The sequence below is a fragment of the Oratosquilla oratoria genome, chromosome 12 (assembly GCF_046742065.1).
Source record: "Oratosquilla oratoria isolate Oo_2021 chromosome 12, ASM4674206v1, whole genome shotgun sequence".
Lineage (NCBI taxonomy): Eukaryota > Metazoa > Arthropoda > Malacostraca > Stomatopoda > Squillidae > Oratosquilla > Oratosquilla oratoria.
This window is the reverse complement of record NC_134788.1, coordinates 67752235-67767395: the sequence shown is the minus strand read 5'-3', so window position 1 is coordinate 67767395 and position 15161 is coordinate 67752235. Positions and strand designations below refer to the sequence as shown.

The following is a 15161-nucleotide window of genomic DNA, read 5'->3' as shown; positions in this document are numbered from 1 at the left end:
TGGACACCTGTGGACGAGACTGAGATGAAGGCCTTCATAGGTCTCCGTCTTCTCATGGGAGTGCAGAATCGTCCGCATGCACAGCACTTCTGGTCAAAAAGCAAACTTCTGCACTCCGAAATATTTGGTGAGACCATGAGTAGGGACCGATACTCCATGATTGCATCAAATATGCATTTCTCCAATAATATGGATCCTCAGAAGGACAATGACAAGTTGTGGAAGCTAAGGCACATCATTGATATGTTTGACTTCACCTTCAAGACTGTTTATACATCCCCCAAAATTGTGACAGTCGATGAGAGTCTCTTGGCATATCGTGGCAGACATCATGCTGTCCAGTATAATCCCTCAAAGCGGTCACGGTTTGGTCTGAAGGTATACAAGTTGTGCTGCAGTGATGGTCCTGCTGCTGGCTACACCATAGCTTTCAAGGTCTATATGGGGAAGGAACCAGGAAATGATCCAGTGGCTATGAGGGCAGTTGTTGATCTGATGACGAAGGCTGACATGATGGACAAAGGATACGACTTGTATGTGGACAATTGGTATTCGTCACCACAACTTTTTCACTACCTCCAGGCAAGGCGAACAAATGTGGCTGGCACAGTAAGGATGAATAGAAAGTTCATGCCAAAAGATATGGTAGTAAAGAAGAAAGGAGAGATAACATCACGGTCAACAGCTACAGGCATGATATGTATATCCTGGATGGACAAGAGGAGAGTAAACATCCTCTCAACAATGCACAGAGACAACATGGAACCCCTTCCACCCAACAGGAGGGGAGAGGTACGCCACAAGCCACAAGCCATCCTAGATTATAATCTAGGAATGAAAGGAGTGGACTTGTCTGATCAAATGGCACAATCGTACCCTGTACCGCGAAAAACCAACAAGTGGTACATAAAGTTATTTTTTCATCTGCTGGACACTGCCATTGTGAACACTCATCTCATTCACCGGGCACTTGGAAGCACCAAATCACATCTGGATGACAGGCTGGAGCTGATAGAAGACCTTATTCAACCTCATCACACCAGATGCCGCTCACCATCACCAGGACCAGTAGTTATAGGTGTACGACCAGGTCATCTTTTGACTGAAGTCCCAGACAAGAAAAGAAAACGCTGTCGCCAGTGTCGCTTAGAAAGTGGGACAAGAAAAGACTCCTTCTACTGGTGTGCCAAGTGTAAGTTAGGTTTCTGCCCAGGGAAGTGCTTCAATAACTACGCAGAACACAGACATGTCTTCTAGACTGACCACCAGTGGACCAGAGGACGGGCTGCCGCATATATGTGGTGCTTCTAATTTTATTATTTTCCTTTTTGTAAATTCAATAAAAATTATTTTGTGATCACTATTTTTATTACATAAACATATATGTAAAGGATGGAACCTGATATACATAAATAAAATAAAAAAAACAAGGTAGTTGAAGCTTCTCTTAGTAATATAAGCAACCAAACTCAAGCTTACATAAATTTAGGATGTCTTACAAATTTTATTCTCATATGAACACATCACAACACATAATAATAAATAATACATGTTCGTGAATCTGAAGGGCCCTGGCCTTATACAGAAACCCCGCTATGCGCGGAAGTTAAGTAGATAAGACGTCCGAGAGTGAGATGCGTCAACAACATCTCAGGCCCGTCAAATTTGGGTTAAGTACTACTCTCATTTTTCTACCACTTAGGAAGTCCTCCATCCAGTTGTTGTTGTTGTTGTCGTTCCCTAGACTGTCTGTCTGATCAGTCCCGTCTCCCCAAGGAATGCCACAGCCGAAACTGGGTTTTCCCACAAATCCTTTATAGAGTGTATGTTGTGTTGTTTGCATGCATGATTGTGTATAATGCGGTCTTCCATTATGTGTTGTATGGTATGGGATGAAGTGTTACATCCTGGGCAGCTGTTAACAATGCGGTCATCCAGCCTCTTCTGGTAGCTTAGAAGTGCTGGGTGGTGGCCGCACTGCAGTCTGACCAGGTGGACTCTGTCCTTTCGTAGGAGAGAGGATTCAGAAGTGTGGATATCAGGGGGTCTGGCATGCAGCAGTGTGTTGTCTTTAAGTGTGTTAATGGAGCGGTGAGTGATATGATTATGAATATGTTTCCGGAGGCTGGTATTTGGTGGTTGTGGAGGAAGAGAAGAGAGTATCTGTGTGTGGTACAGGTCTTTGGGTGTTGTTTTAATGTTTCATGGTGTGTGTGGGTGTTCTGCTATGTAGTGTAGTGGGTGTGATGTGTTTGTAGTGGCTGCAGCAAGTGTTTGTGTGCCTCTCATGTCGAGGTGGTCCTTGACTTTGAGGACTTTTGTTTCATGGTGTAAATGGTCTGTAGGTGTTGTATTTGTGCAGCCTGTAATTGTTTTTAGGGCTTTGTTTTGTATGATTTGAAGGGTGTTGTGGTGTGTCTCACTGAGATTAGGAGCCCATGCAGGACTCACATAATTCATCACTGAGCATATGCAATGTTTGTATATTGTTGTATTAGTTTCTTTGTTTTGTTCAAATGTTGTTCCAGTGATTGACTTAAGTGAGTTAAGTCTAGGTGTGCATTTGTTTTTTATGTTTGTGATGTGCTGTTTGAAAGACATGGATGTATCATATGCTACACCAAGAATTTTCGGTGTGTTTGTGTGTGGTATTAGTGTTGTTGATGTAGAGATGAGGTATGTATTTGTGTTCTTTTGGCCAGTTGGTGAGAAGTGTTGCTGTAGATTTGTTTGGAGCTATTTTGAGTCTGTTTGTGATGAACCATGTGTTGAGTGTATCAAGGTATGGCTGGATTATTTCTGCAGCTTTGTCTGTGTTGCGATGTGTGCATGTGATTGCTATGTCGTATGCGTAGGAAGAGATTTGTATTTCTGAGGTGTCTGGTGTGGGTAAATCATGCACGTATAGATAAAGAGCGTGGGGGATAGAACAGAGCCCTGTGGTACTCCATTCTTAATGTTTCTGATGTGCAATGATTGGCCATTATATGACACGTAAGCATTCCTACCTGCCAGATAATTGGCCAGCCATCTTTTGGTGTTATTGTGCATGTCTGTGTTATATATTTTATTTGTTAGGTTGTGGCGGGGGATAGCATCAAAAGCTTTACTAATGTCTAATGTTATAAGAAGTGTTCTGTGGTGGGGCCTATCTGAATTGATGCCATCTAAAATTCTTTGTGTGAGGTTTATCAGAAGAGTGTTTGTGGAGTGTAGTGGCCTAAAACCGTGTTGTGAGTCAGCAAGGGGAATATGTGGTGTGACAAGTTTAAGTATTAGGTGTTCAATGACTTTAGAGGGGGGTGCAGAGAAGTGTGATTGGGCGGTGTGATGTTGGGATTGTTGGGTCTTTGTTCGGTTTTGGAATGGTGATTATTTTACCATGCTTCCAGATGTCGGGTATAGTGTTGTGTGAATAGCTGTAGTTTGCAATGTTTGTGAGTGCATGTATACTTTGTGGTCCAATGTGTTTTAGGTGGATGTTGCTTATGTTATCAGGGCCACAGGCAGATGAGTGCTTGAGATTATGTATTATGTATTTTGTCTGACTGTCTATGAAGGGTGTATAGTCTGAGTCTGTGGGAAAGTCTTTCTTACGTCGAATAGTGCGTCGGTCGTCAGGGTGAGAAGTGAGATGGCTTGTCTGTGCAAAATGATTTATGAGTGTGTTTGCTTGTTGTCTGTTTGAGGGTATTTTCTGTTGTTGTGATTATTGCTGCGTGAGAGCGTGTTGTGTTACTGTTGGATAGTGTAATGCTGTTGAGTGTTTTGTACAATTTGCTGGTGTTTGTTTTGTGATCAAGTGTATTGATAAAGTTTTGCCAATTTTGTGTTTTTTGTTCGTGTATTTTATTGGCAATCACAGTGTTTAGTGTTTGTATTTGGTCTGCTATGTTTTGAGGGATAGGTGTGGGGGTATTGTGTTTAAGTGTGCCTCGTTGTCTGATGAGGCCTTGGATTTTTGGTGTGAAGTTGGGGTTGTGTGATTTTCTGTTGCCTCTAGGGATGTATCTCTTGTGTGCATTTTGTATGATTGTATCAAAAGTGTGCTCAGCATTGTTTATGTTTGTGATTGGTGTACTGTTAAGTGTTTCAAAATGTTGTTCTGTCTCTTCAGTAAAAGCTTCCCAGTTAGCTCTCATGTAATTGGTGTATGTGTGTCTGTGGCCAACTGGGGTGCATCTTGTTTTGGTGGTGATGATGATTGCAAGGTGGTCAGAACCAAGGGTTCCGACCACTCTCCATGATGTTGTTGGGGTTAGGCAGGGGAAGCAGAAGGTGATATCAGGAGAGGAGGGAGTGTAGAGGGCTTGGTGTGGGATATGTCTATGATTATGTGTGTTGTTCATGATAGTCAATGAGTCAAACTGAGTCTGTATATCAAGCCCTCTGTCTGTGTCAGGGTGTCGACTTACCAGGCTGATGACTTGGCTTTGAAGTCACCACCCATGATCAGGTTGGGGATTGAGGCTAGTTGGCTAAATTGAGGTCTGAAGGTGTTTGGAACTGTGGGGGATGATTGGGGGGGAATGTACATGTTAACTATTGTCAGTGTTGAATTGTTGCCTGTGCGGATTCGAATGGATTGGATTTCTGTAGTTATCTGTGGTAGGGAGGAGAATTTTGGTTGTGGCACTTGTGTCCACAAAACAGATGGAGTGGTGGATCAGGGTGATGAGTCCACCGCCATTGCCGTCAGTCCGGTCTTGTCTGATGGTGGTGTAATTATGAAATGATGGTGTTTTGTGTGAGTGTCTTAGTTTTGTTTCTTGTATAATTGCAATGTGTATGTTGTGTTGTTTAAGAAAGTGTTCAAGTTCATGTTTTTTGTGTTAATACCATCAATGTTGTGTTGTAATATGTTGATGTGTGTTCTGTATGTGTTGTATGTTGCCGTTTGGGGTTGAGGTTGGGGTGTTAATGGGGAAGGTATAGGATCTGGGTTAGAGGGGGGGAAAGGAGAGATTGTACATGAGTACTGATTGGGGATAAGGGCAAAGGGAAATTGGGAGTGGGTAAGGGTGCTGGCTGTGGTTGGGGAGGTGGGAGTGGGGTTACTGGAGGGCAGGTAGAACATGTCCAAGTGTTTGTGTATTGGTTTGTGTCAGCAAGTGTTGTACAAGTGAGGTGGGCCCAGTTTTTGCACATATTGCACTGAGCTGAGCCCTTTGTCTGTCTGCTCAAAGTAATGGGTTTAGAGCATGTTGGGCATGTGTATTTTGTGGCAGGCCCAGGATTGCTCTCTACATCTCCGGCTAAAAGTAGAAGAGGGGTGATTGCCGGAAAATCACCCCTCGGTGCAGAAAAAACGTAACATTGCATGTTGAGAAAAAAAATTGTGGTATTCCCCAAGGCAGTCGTAGCTCCTCATGGAGATCGATACCACCTGCGTAGAGCCGGTGGCCAGGGCTGGTTACCGCCATTTGGCCCCCAACTTTTGGGGTTGGGGGGTGGTCCCACGACGTAGACGCTGCGGCTCCAGAACCAGTTGTTGTTGCTGTTGTTGTTCCCCAGACTGTCTGTCCGAGTAGTCCCGTCTCCCCAAGGAATGCCATGGTCAAAACGAGGTTTTCCTACACATCCTTTATGGAGTGTATGTTGTGTTGTTTGTGTGCATGATTGTGTATAATGCAGTCTTCCATGACGTGTTGAATAGTATGGGGTGAAGTGTTACATCCTGGGCATTTGTCCACAATGCGGTCATCCAGTCTCTTCTGGTAGCTTAGAAGGGCTGGGTGGTGGCCACATCACAGTCTGGCCAGGTGGACTCTGTCCTTTCGTGGGAGAGAGGATTCAGAGGGATGGATATCAGGGGGTCTGTCATGTAGCAAGTGTTGTCTTTTAATGTGTTAATAGAGCAGTAAGTGATGTAATTATGAATATGTTTCTGGAGGCTGGTATTTGGTGGTTTTGGAGGAAGAGAAGAGAGTATTTGTGTGTGAAATTGATATTTAGGTGTTTTTTTTTTTATATTTCTTGGTGTGTGTGGGTATTCCGCTATGTAGTGTAGCAGGTGTGATGTGTTTGTGGAGGCTGCAGCAAGTGTTTGTGTGCCTTTCATGTCAAGGTGATCTTTGACTTTGAGGACTTTTGTTTCATAGTGTAGGTGGTCTGTAGGTGTTGTATATGTGCAGCCTGTAATTGTTTTTAACCTCTTCACTCCAGGGCACATCGCACGTCTGGCAGCACTAGCTGCCCGACGTGCGATGTTGCATCATAATAATCGCATTATAAAAAATAAAGTCAGTGCTCAATCGTTCGTTCTCTTTCACCCGTGTATTTTGATAACCATAGAAAATTGATGAAGCCAGTTTAGAGAGAATGGAAATTACGTAGGTACGACTACAATAAATATAATCAAGATGCCAACGTCGGCATCATCGAGTACCCACTTGCTCCTCATGCCGCCTATGTAGGCGTCACCATATGGAAGTGGTTAATGCTTTGTTTTGTATGGTCTGAAGGGTATTGAGGTGTGTCTCACTGAGATTAGGTGCCCATGCTGGGCTCGCATAATTCATCACTGAGCATATGCATGTATATTGTAATATGAGTTTCTTTGTTTTGTCCAAATGTTGTTCCAGTGATTGATTTAAGTCCGTTGAGTCTAGGTGTACATTTATTTTTTATGTTTGTGATGTATTATTTAAATGACATTGATGTATCATATGTTACACCAAGAATTTTTGGTGTGTGTGTGTGTGTGGTATTAGAGTGTTGTTGATATAGAGATGAGGAATGTATTTGTGTTCTTTTGTCCAGTTGGTGAGAAGTGTTGCTGTAGATTTGGCTGGGGCTATTTTGAGTCTGTTTGTAATAAACCATGTGTTGAGTGTATCAAGGTATGGCTGTATTATTTCTGCAGCTTTGTCTGTGTTACAATGTGTACATGTGATTGTTATGTCATCTGCATAGGAAGAGATTTGTATTTCTGAGGTGTCTGGTGTGGGTATATCATGCATGTATAGATTAAAGAGTGTGGGGGATAGAACAGAGCCCTGTGGTACTCCATTCTTAATGTTTCTGATGTGCAATGATTGGCCATTATATGACACATAAGCATTTCTTCCTGCTAGATAATTGGCCAGCCATCTTTTAATGTTATTGTGCATGTCTGTGTTATGATTTTGTTTGTTAGTTTGTGGCAGGGGATAGCATCAAAAGCTTTACTAATGTCTAATGTTATAAGAAGTGTTCTGTGATGGGGCCTATCTGAATTGATGCCATGTAATATTCTTTGTGCGATGTTTATTAGAAGAGTGCTTGTGGAGTGTAGTGGCCTAAAATCATGTTGTGATTCAGCAAGGGGAATATATAGAGTGATGAGTTGAAGTATGAGGCATTCAATGAGTTTGGAGGGGATGCAGAGAGAAGTGTGATTGGGCAGTGTGATGTTTGGATTGTTGGGTCTTTATTGGGTTTTGGGATTGTGATTATTTTCCCATGCTTCCAGATGTCAGGTATAGTGTTGTGTGAATAGCTGTAGTTTGCGATGTTTGTGAGTGCATGTATACCTTAGGTCCAATGTGTTTTAGGGGGATGTTGCTTATGTTGTCAGGGCCACAGGTGGATGAGTGCTGGAGGTTATGTATTATGTGTTTTGTCTGACTGTCTATGAAGGGTGTATAGTCTGAGTCTGTGGGAAAGTCTTTCTTACATCAAATGGTGTGTCGGTCGTCAGGGTGAGAAGTGAGATGGCTTGTCTGTGCAAAATGTTTTATGAGTGTGTTTGCTTTTTGTCTGTTTGAGGGTAAATTATCTGTTGTTGTGGTTATTGCTGCGTGAGGGCGCATTATATTACTGTTGGATAGTGTAATGCTGTTGAGTGTTTTGTACAATTTGCTGGTGTTTGTTTTGTGATCAAGTGTATTGACAAACTTTTGCCAATTTTGTGTTTTTTGTTCATGTATTTTATTGGTAATCTCTGTGTTTAGTGTTTGTATTTGGTCTGCTGTGTTTTGAGGGATAGGTGTGGGGGTCTTGTCTGCATTTTGTATGATTGTATTAAAAGTGAGTACAGCATTGTTTATGTTTGTGATTGGTGTACTGTTAAGTGTCTCAAAATGTTGTTCTGTCTTTTCATTTCTGTTTTTAATCTAATGATTGTATAACCCTTGTCCAACATTATTGAGTGGTATTGAACCCCTTAATTTTGTCTCCACAATTCCCATTATGTCTGATTTTTTCTCATAACAGGTAATGATTTAGTTCATTCAGTCCTGAAATTAATCGGTCAATGTTAGTATAGGCGACTTTTAATTTTTTTCTTTTTCCATCTTTTTTCCTGTTTTTGCTTAGCCCATTCTGATGTACCATTTTCTCAGTCTCATATCAATTACCCTCCAATAGAATTCCTTGCTTTCTGTCTCCATTCTTTTTGCATTTTTTCCTTAGCTTTATCTTATAGTGTCTTCTCTTTTTCTAATTCCTGAACTGGCATTGTATGGAGCAGAGACTTGGAATTGAAGAGAGGCAGAGAGGAAAAGTTTAAATGTGTTTAGATGAAATGTCTGAGAAGTATGGTAAGGGTTACTAGGTTGGAGAGAATGAGAAACAAGGTGAGGAGAATGGGAGTGGAAAAGGAGATGGCAGATAGAGCTGATGAAAGATTATTGGGATGGTTTAGACACATGGAAAGAATGAGTGATGAAAGGTTGGTAAAAGAGGTGTGGAAGGTGGAGGGATTGAACTTGAGATGGATGGATGAGGTGAAGAGGATGCTGAGCAAGAGGGGAATGTCTGTTGAGCAAGGAAGGGAGAAGGCAGGAGATAGGGATGAGTGGAGAGTGACTGTGTATGGATGATACCATTATATAAGGAAGGGAGTAATGGGGAAGTAGGGAGTGCTTATGTGTGAATGATATTTTAACACAGCCCAAAGGGATTTCTCCTGGTTTTCTCTTTTTCTGCATGAGGGGATGGAGAGGGGGGGCTCACCAATTAAGTAAAGCAGCCTTGCTGTGGATGCACTATAATTACCTAGTTGTAATGTACAGGAGGGGAGCTATGCTCGTGGTGACCTGTCTTTGTATCTCTCCACATCAAGTTTTATCTTAAAATCTTGTATAGTGTTTGTGCTGTGTCTTACTGCAGATGGAGGGATGACCCATTCATGAGGAGCTGAGATGGGAATGGTGGAGGGGGTGGTGGAAGGGAGTGAAATGAGTGGGAATAGGTACTTGCCTCTGACTTGGCTACCTCCCTTATAAGGAGAAAAAAATTCTCAGGATATAGATAGCTTTATATACCTCATACATGATTTCATATATTTTCCACCATTTACCTGTGAACTTCAATATTTTGCTCTGGGAATTCCTTCTCTGAATGTTACAATTTGCTTATAGGATTTCCTTGTGTTCTCAGGTGGACTACATCCTTGCAGCTGTGGCAAGTGTATGCCGTGATGGCTGGAAACTTTTGCCTCAATACGTGTTCAATCCAGAGACTGGCGAGTGGAAGCACCGTGGACAACTAGTATTCAAGGAAAGACAGTGGCTTCAGCACATCTCTTACCAGGGAGGGAAATTTCAGTACAAATCATCCATAAAGTCTCCAGCAAATGCTCCATCTCTGTCAGAGTGCCTAAGTCAAGGCAAGCAAATTTTTGAGCAGGCAGACAAGGTATGGTACATAAAAGACTATATGGCTTTAAATCTTTAACTGTAGAATTATTACTTGAAATACAAGGAAAATGCAATTATTGTGTCATATAAGAACTATACTTTTTCATGAAGGAGGACCTATTTTTTAACACACATAGTAATCATTTTAGAATATTTTCATGAAATATGGGGAACAGCAGCAGATAAATGTACTATAACTGTTGTGCAGTAAATTCTGATGGGACCAATGACAGGTACCTGCAGGTGGTTATCCTATGTGATGAACATTAGACAAAGTTATTTCCCTGCTTCTGACCCAGGGCAGTGGACAGGATGCAGGGATGACCTGTCATCCAGGAGGTGCCAAGATAAGAGGAGGGAGAGGAGGGTGGAGGGGAGTGGAATATATTGGAAATGGAATGGGTGGGAGTGGTTTCTATGCCTTTTTCTTCGTGGCTACCCCCCATGTAGTGGAAAAAAGCCTTTGGTATATGTATGTATGTATGTATTTCCCTGCCACCCATTTAAAAAAAAAAACATAAAGCAATGGGCCAGTGATGAGTACCTCTATGTGGTGGTCCTGCAAGAAGGACAGCGGAGCTGCCCATTTTCAAAACCCATCAACCCCACTTTTATCAGGAGGTACAGACATGAGGAGTTGACATTCAATCTCTAAACTGGGCCCAGGATCTCTGTCAACTTCAACTATATGCCTTACACTTTTTCACACATAGAGCTGACAACCAACAACTACTCACCTCACCCTACCACTAAGCTGGTGACACAAAAACAGTCATACTGATACAGCATAAACAACAGTCCAAAATTTCTTCTCAGAGAGATCTGTGGGAGATTCCAAGGACTGCTGCCAGTTATGGGCTGTGGATCTTCTGTATAGTGAATCTTGAAACAACGCTTAACCCATTAAACTCCGATGACAAGATGTCTTGTCATTTGGTCAAATAAAACAAAAAATCATAGAACACCAAAATGTTTGATCAAACACCAAAAAAATATGACGTCAGTCCTCGCGCGGTCAATCGACTGACGTCATATTTTTCTGGTGTTTGATAAAACATTTTGGTGTTTTATGATTTTTTGTTTTATATGACCAAATGACAAGAATCTTGTCATCGGAGTTTAATGGGTTAACCCATTAAACTCCGATGACAAGATTCTTGTCATTTGGTCAAATAAAACAAAAAATCATAAAACACCAAAATGTTTGATCAAACACCAGAAAAATATGACGTCTGTCCTCGCACGACGCGAGGACTGACGTCATATTTTTCTGGTGTTTGATCAAACATTTTGGTGTTTTATGGCTTTTTGTTCTATTTGACCAAATGACAAGACATCTTGTCATCGGAGTTTAATGGGTTAATTGATTGACTATAACCTATTGACAGAAATAGTCCTATATTAATACAACACAAGCAACAGTTCAACATTTCTTCCTATAGAAGTCTATGGATGGACCTAAAGCCTGTTCCTAGTCATTGTGAGGTTGTGGGTTTACAGTAATTAAGACTTAAGGCAACAGTTATCATAAATTGTGCTTTACCAAAGTTCTTTGCATGATGATAATTATTTTAATGATAAGTTACTTTTAAGATGTATGTCTGAATCAAAATGTAGTGAGAGAAGCAGAGGTGATAGGAAAGGAACATTTTAGTTTTTGTAAAAGAAAGGGTTGTGTAGATCAGATATTTGAGAGGCTTAGTGAGAAAATATGAAGAAAGGAAACAATAATACCTAGGTTTTATGGATGTGGAGAAAGTATGCTAGATTAGATAGGAAATGAAAAAAATGATCACTTAAATCAATTGGATATTCAAGACAATTTAGACAAATTGGAATAATCTTTCCCCTTGTGGTAGCTGTAGTCAATAAACTATCTGTCCATCTGTGTTGTTAAAAGGCAACTAAATGGTACAGAGTAAGGGGACTAGAAATCCCCCACTTTGTATTTTTCTCCTAGTAGCTGGGTCATTGAATGTGCATGGTTGTGTATGAATGAGAGCAAAAAGGAAGAAATTAGTAGAATGTTTTTCAGAAGAAAAATTGATGTGTTAGTGTTGAATGAAACAAAACTGAAAAGAGAATGATGTGGTGGAGCTTCAGAGCATGATGTTAACCCTTCCATACGGTGCCGCACACGTAGGCATCATGAGGAGCAAGTGGATTCGCAACGCTGCCATATCGGCATCTTGATTATATTTATTGTAGTCGCCCCTATGTTTTTACATTCTCACTAATCTACTCTTAATCCCATTCTCTGTGGTTTTCAAAATTCACGGGTGAAAGAGAGAACGATCGATATAAGCCGTGACTATATTTTATGATGCGAGTATTATTACGACACGTCGTACGGCTGGCATTGGCTGCTGCCCGCGAGATTTAAGTCCCGTAGTGAAATGGTTATATTAAGCATGACTGTGTATGGGCGATATATCGCCCATACACGGTCAATTTAATTGTCAATTCAGAGTATTGACAATGAAATTGCGCAATATAATTGATCGTGTATGGGCCACTTTAGGGTGTCAGAAGTGGTGAAAAGGTAATGGAAAGAAAGGGTGACACTGTTTGTAAGTAAAGAGATAGGTAATTCCATGGGAGAGTGGAGGGAAGTATCAAGTATCATTGAGGATAAGAAGGAAATAGGGAAGAATTGGTTTATTAATAGGGTGGTTGATCAATAGAATAAACTTAGTAACCATGTAGTAAGTGCTGAAACTATCAGTTGTTTTAAAAAACGATTAGACAACTTTATGGATGGGAATGACAGGTGGTGATGGATATGGAGCTGCCTAGTGTAGGCCTTATGGTCTCTTGCAGTCTCCTTTATTCTTATGTTCTTATATACAGAAGAGATTGGGAAGGGGGATTTGGATGTTTGTGAGTGCATAAGATCCTGATAATGAGAAAAATGAGGAGGGAGGAGCATTTTAGATTTATTGAAATTAGTGTGCAGAATTTTGGGAGCAGTGTATTTCAGCCTCTGAGAAAGCAAATAAGATTCTTTGACTGATTGCGTAATCTTTTGACTTCAAAAGTCCATCTCGCATTACTATATAAACCATTAGTTCATCCACATTTGGAATATGCTGTTTCCATATGGTCACCGAATCTCATTAAAGACATTGGCAGATTGGAAAAAGTACAATGGCGAGCCACAAAACTGATTCCAAATATAAAAAATAAATCATATGAAAATCAACTAAAACATATGAATCTGTTTTCCCTAAAAAAGTATAGACTCAGAGGTGACTTGATACAAATTTTAAAGATTCTAAATGGAATTGACAACATCAAAAGTGACAAAATTTTCATACTGAATGAGAATCAGACAAGAATCAATGGTCTCAAACTGTCTGGAAATAGATTTAATTTGGAAGTGGGTAGAAACAACTTTGCCAACCATGTAGTTAATGAATAGAATAAACTTCCTGCAGAGGTAATGCAGTGTAATTCAGTTCGAAACTTTAAGAATCATTTAGATAAACACCTAAGCAAGATGCTGTAATGACTGACATTTACTTTATATTATTTGTTTATTTGTTTTGTTATCATTTGTCTGTCTATTATTATATTATTATTTGCTTGATTCACATTTATTATTAGTTATATGTCTATTATTATATACTATTTACCTGTTTGTTTATTATTCAACTATACCCATGGATTTATTTATTATAATCATTATTATTTATATTATTATATTTTTCATTTGTTTATTTATTTACCATTATTATAATTTTGGGTGCAAATGTGGCAGGAAAAGGTGGAGTGGAGGTAGAATGTAGATTGAGAGAAGCAAGTAAATGCCTTGGGGTATTGTAAAGTGTAATGAGGAATAGACATTTGGGAATGGATACTAAGGGGAGATTATATAAAGGAATGATTGTGCAGACAGCACTGTATGGGGTACAAACATGGAACATAAAACAGGAAAAGAGGAGTTTGAATGTGTTTGAGATGAGGTGCCTGAGAAGTATGATAGGGGTTACTAGGCTGGATAAATAGAAATGAGGAGGTGAGGAGGAGAACAGGGGTGGAAAGGGAGTTGGGAGATAGGGTTGATGAAAGAGTATTAGGATGGTTTGGACACATGGAAAGAATGAGTGAAGAAAGACTAGTAAAAGAGGTATGGAAGGCAGATGTGGAGGGAGTGAACATGAGGGGACGTCTTAGGATGAGATGGATGGATGGGGTGAAGGGGGCTTTGGGGAAGAGGGGAATGTCTGTTGAGGAAGGATGGGAGAGGACAGAAGACAGGGGTGAATGGAGAATGGTTGTATATGGATGATGTTGTGATGCATGAGGTGGAATGGGTGGGGGGATGGGGGGTGAAGTAGTATGTGTGAGCAAAATTTGACGCAGCCCGAAAGGATTTCTCCCCGTCTTCTTTATGAATAGGGGGACAGAGGGGGGGGGGGGGGTCACCAATTTAAAGAAGCGGTCTTGCTGTGGATATGCTGTGTCTTGCGACACTGCCTCTGACCCAGGGCAGTGGACAAGGTGCAGGGATGATCCATTATCCAGGAGGTGCTAAGATAAGAGGGAGGGTGGAGGGGAGTGGAATGTATTTAGGGATGGAATGGGTGGGAATGACTGTCTGCCTTTTTCTTTTTGGCTACCTCCCTTGAAAGGGGGAAAAAGCCTTGGTATTTGTATGTATGTATGTATATTTTTTTTCACATCCAACCTAGTTATGGACCAGAAGGTCTCCTGTCGGCATGCTCCACCTTTGTAATCCTTTGTAATCCTTATAAATATAGTGATTTTGGGGAGTCATGATAAAGCAGGAAATGAGCCAGTATGTTAAAGCTAGGAAGGTATAGGGTGGCAAGAAGGGACCATGATGAAAAGATGTTGGAGATATGTATTGAAAGGCAAATGGTGATATTGAACATAGTATTTAGGAAGAAAGACAAGTGTAAGTATACACGGGCCAGAGTGATGGTTGGAAGGGTAGTTGATAATGAAGGTTAAATGAAAAAAGAAGAAAAGTGAGGAAGGCAGAAAGGTGCTAAAGAGGAGTAGAGCAGAGGTGGAAATGGAGTTGGTTGATAGAACTGATGAAAGGATATAGGGATGGTTTGGCTTTATTGAAAGAATGAGTGAAGAAAGATTAGTGAAAAGAGTTTGGAAGGCAGAGGTGGGTGGAGTGAATTTGAGGGGAAGATTGAAGGATGGATGTGGTAAAGGGGGGCCTTGTGTAAAAGAGGAATGTATGTTGAACAAGTAAGGGAAAAGGCAAAATATAGATGTGAGTGGTGAATGGTTGTGAATATCTATAAGTTGATGACACAGCTCAAAAGTTTTCTCTTTGTCTTCTCAATTTTTGCATGAGGGGGTGAGGAGGAAGGGTCACTGTGTAAATGAAGTGGCTGGCCCTGCTATGGATGTGCTGTGTCTTAACCCCTTCCATATGGTGATGCCTACGTAGGCATCATGAGGAACAAGTGGGTACACGAGGATGCCGACGTCAGCGTCTTGATTATATTTATTGTAGTCGTACCTGTGTGACCCCCATACTCTGTAAACTGGCTT

At 40.9% G+C, this 15161-nt stretch overlaps 1 protein-coding gene across 5 annotated transcripts in view; it reads left to right on the top strand.

Annotated features, from left to right (window-relative positions):
• The window catches only part of LOC143031974 (uncharacterized), a 98559-nt gene that overhangs the window by 66442 nt on the left and 16956 nt on the right, over nucleotides 1–15161 (top strand). For all 5 annotated transcript variants that reach the window (XM_076196378.1, XM_076196379.1, XM_076196377.1 and 2 more), the window contains exon 10: nucleotides 9364–9621. In XM_076196378.1, coding sequence (XP_076052493.1) covers nucleotides 9364–9621 — 258 coding nt within the window. The remainder of the gene's footprint in view (nucleotides 1–9363; nucleotides 9622–15161) is intronic.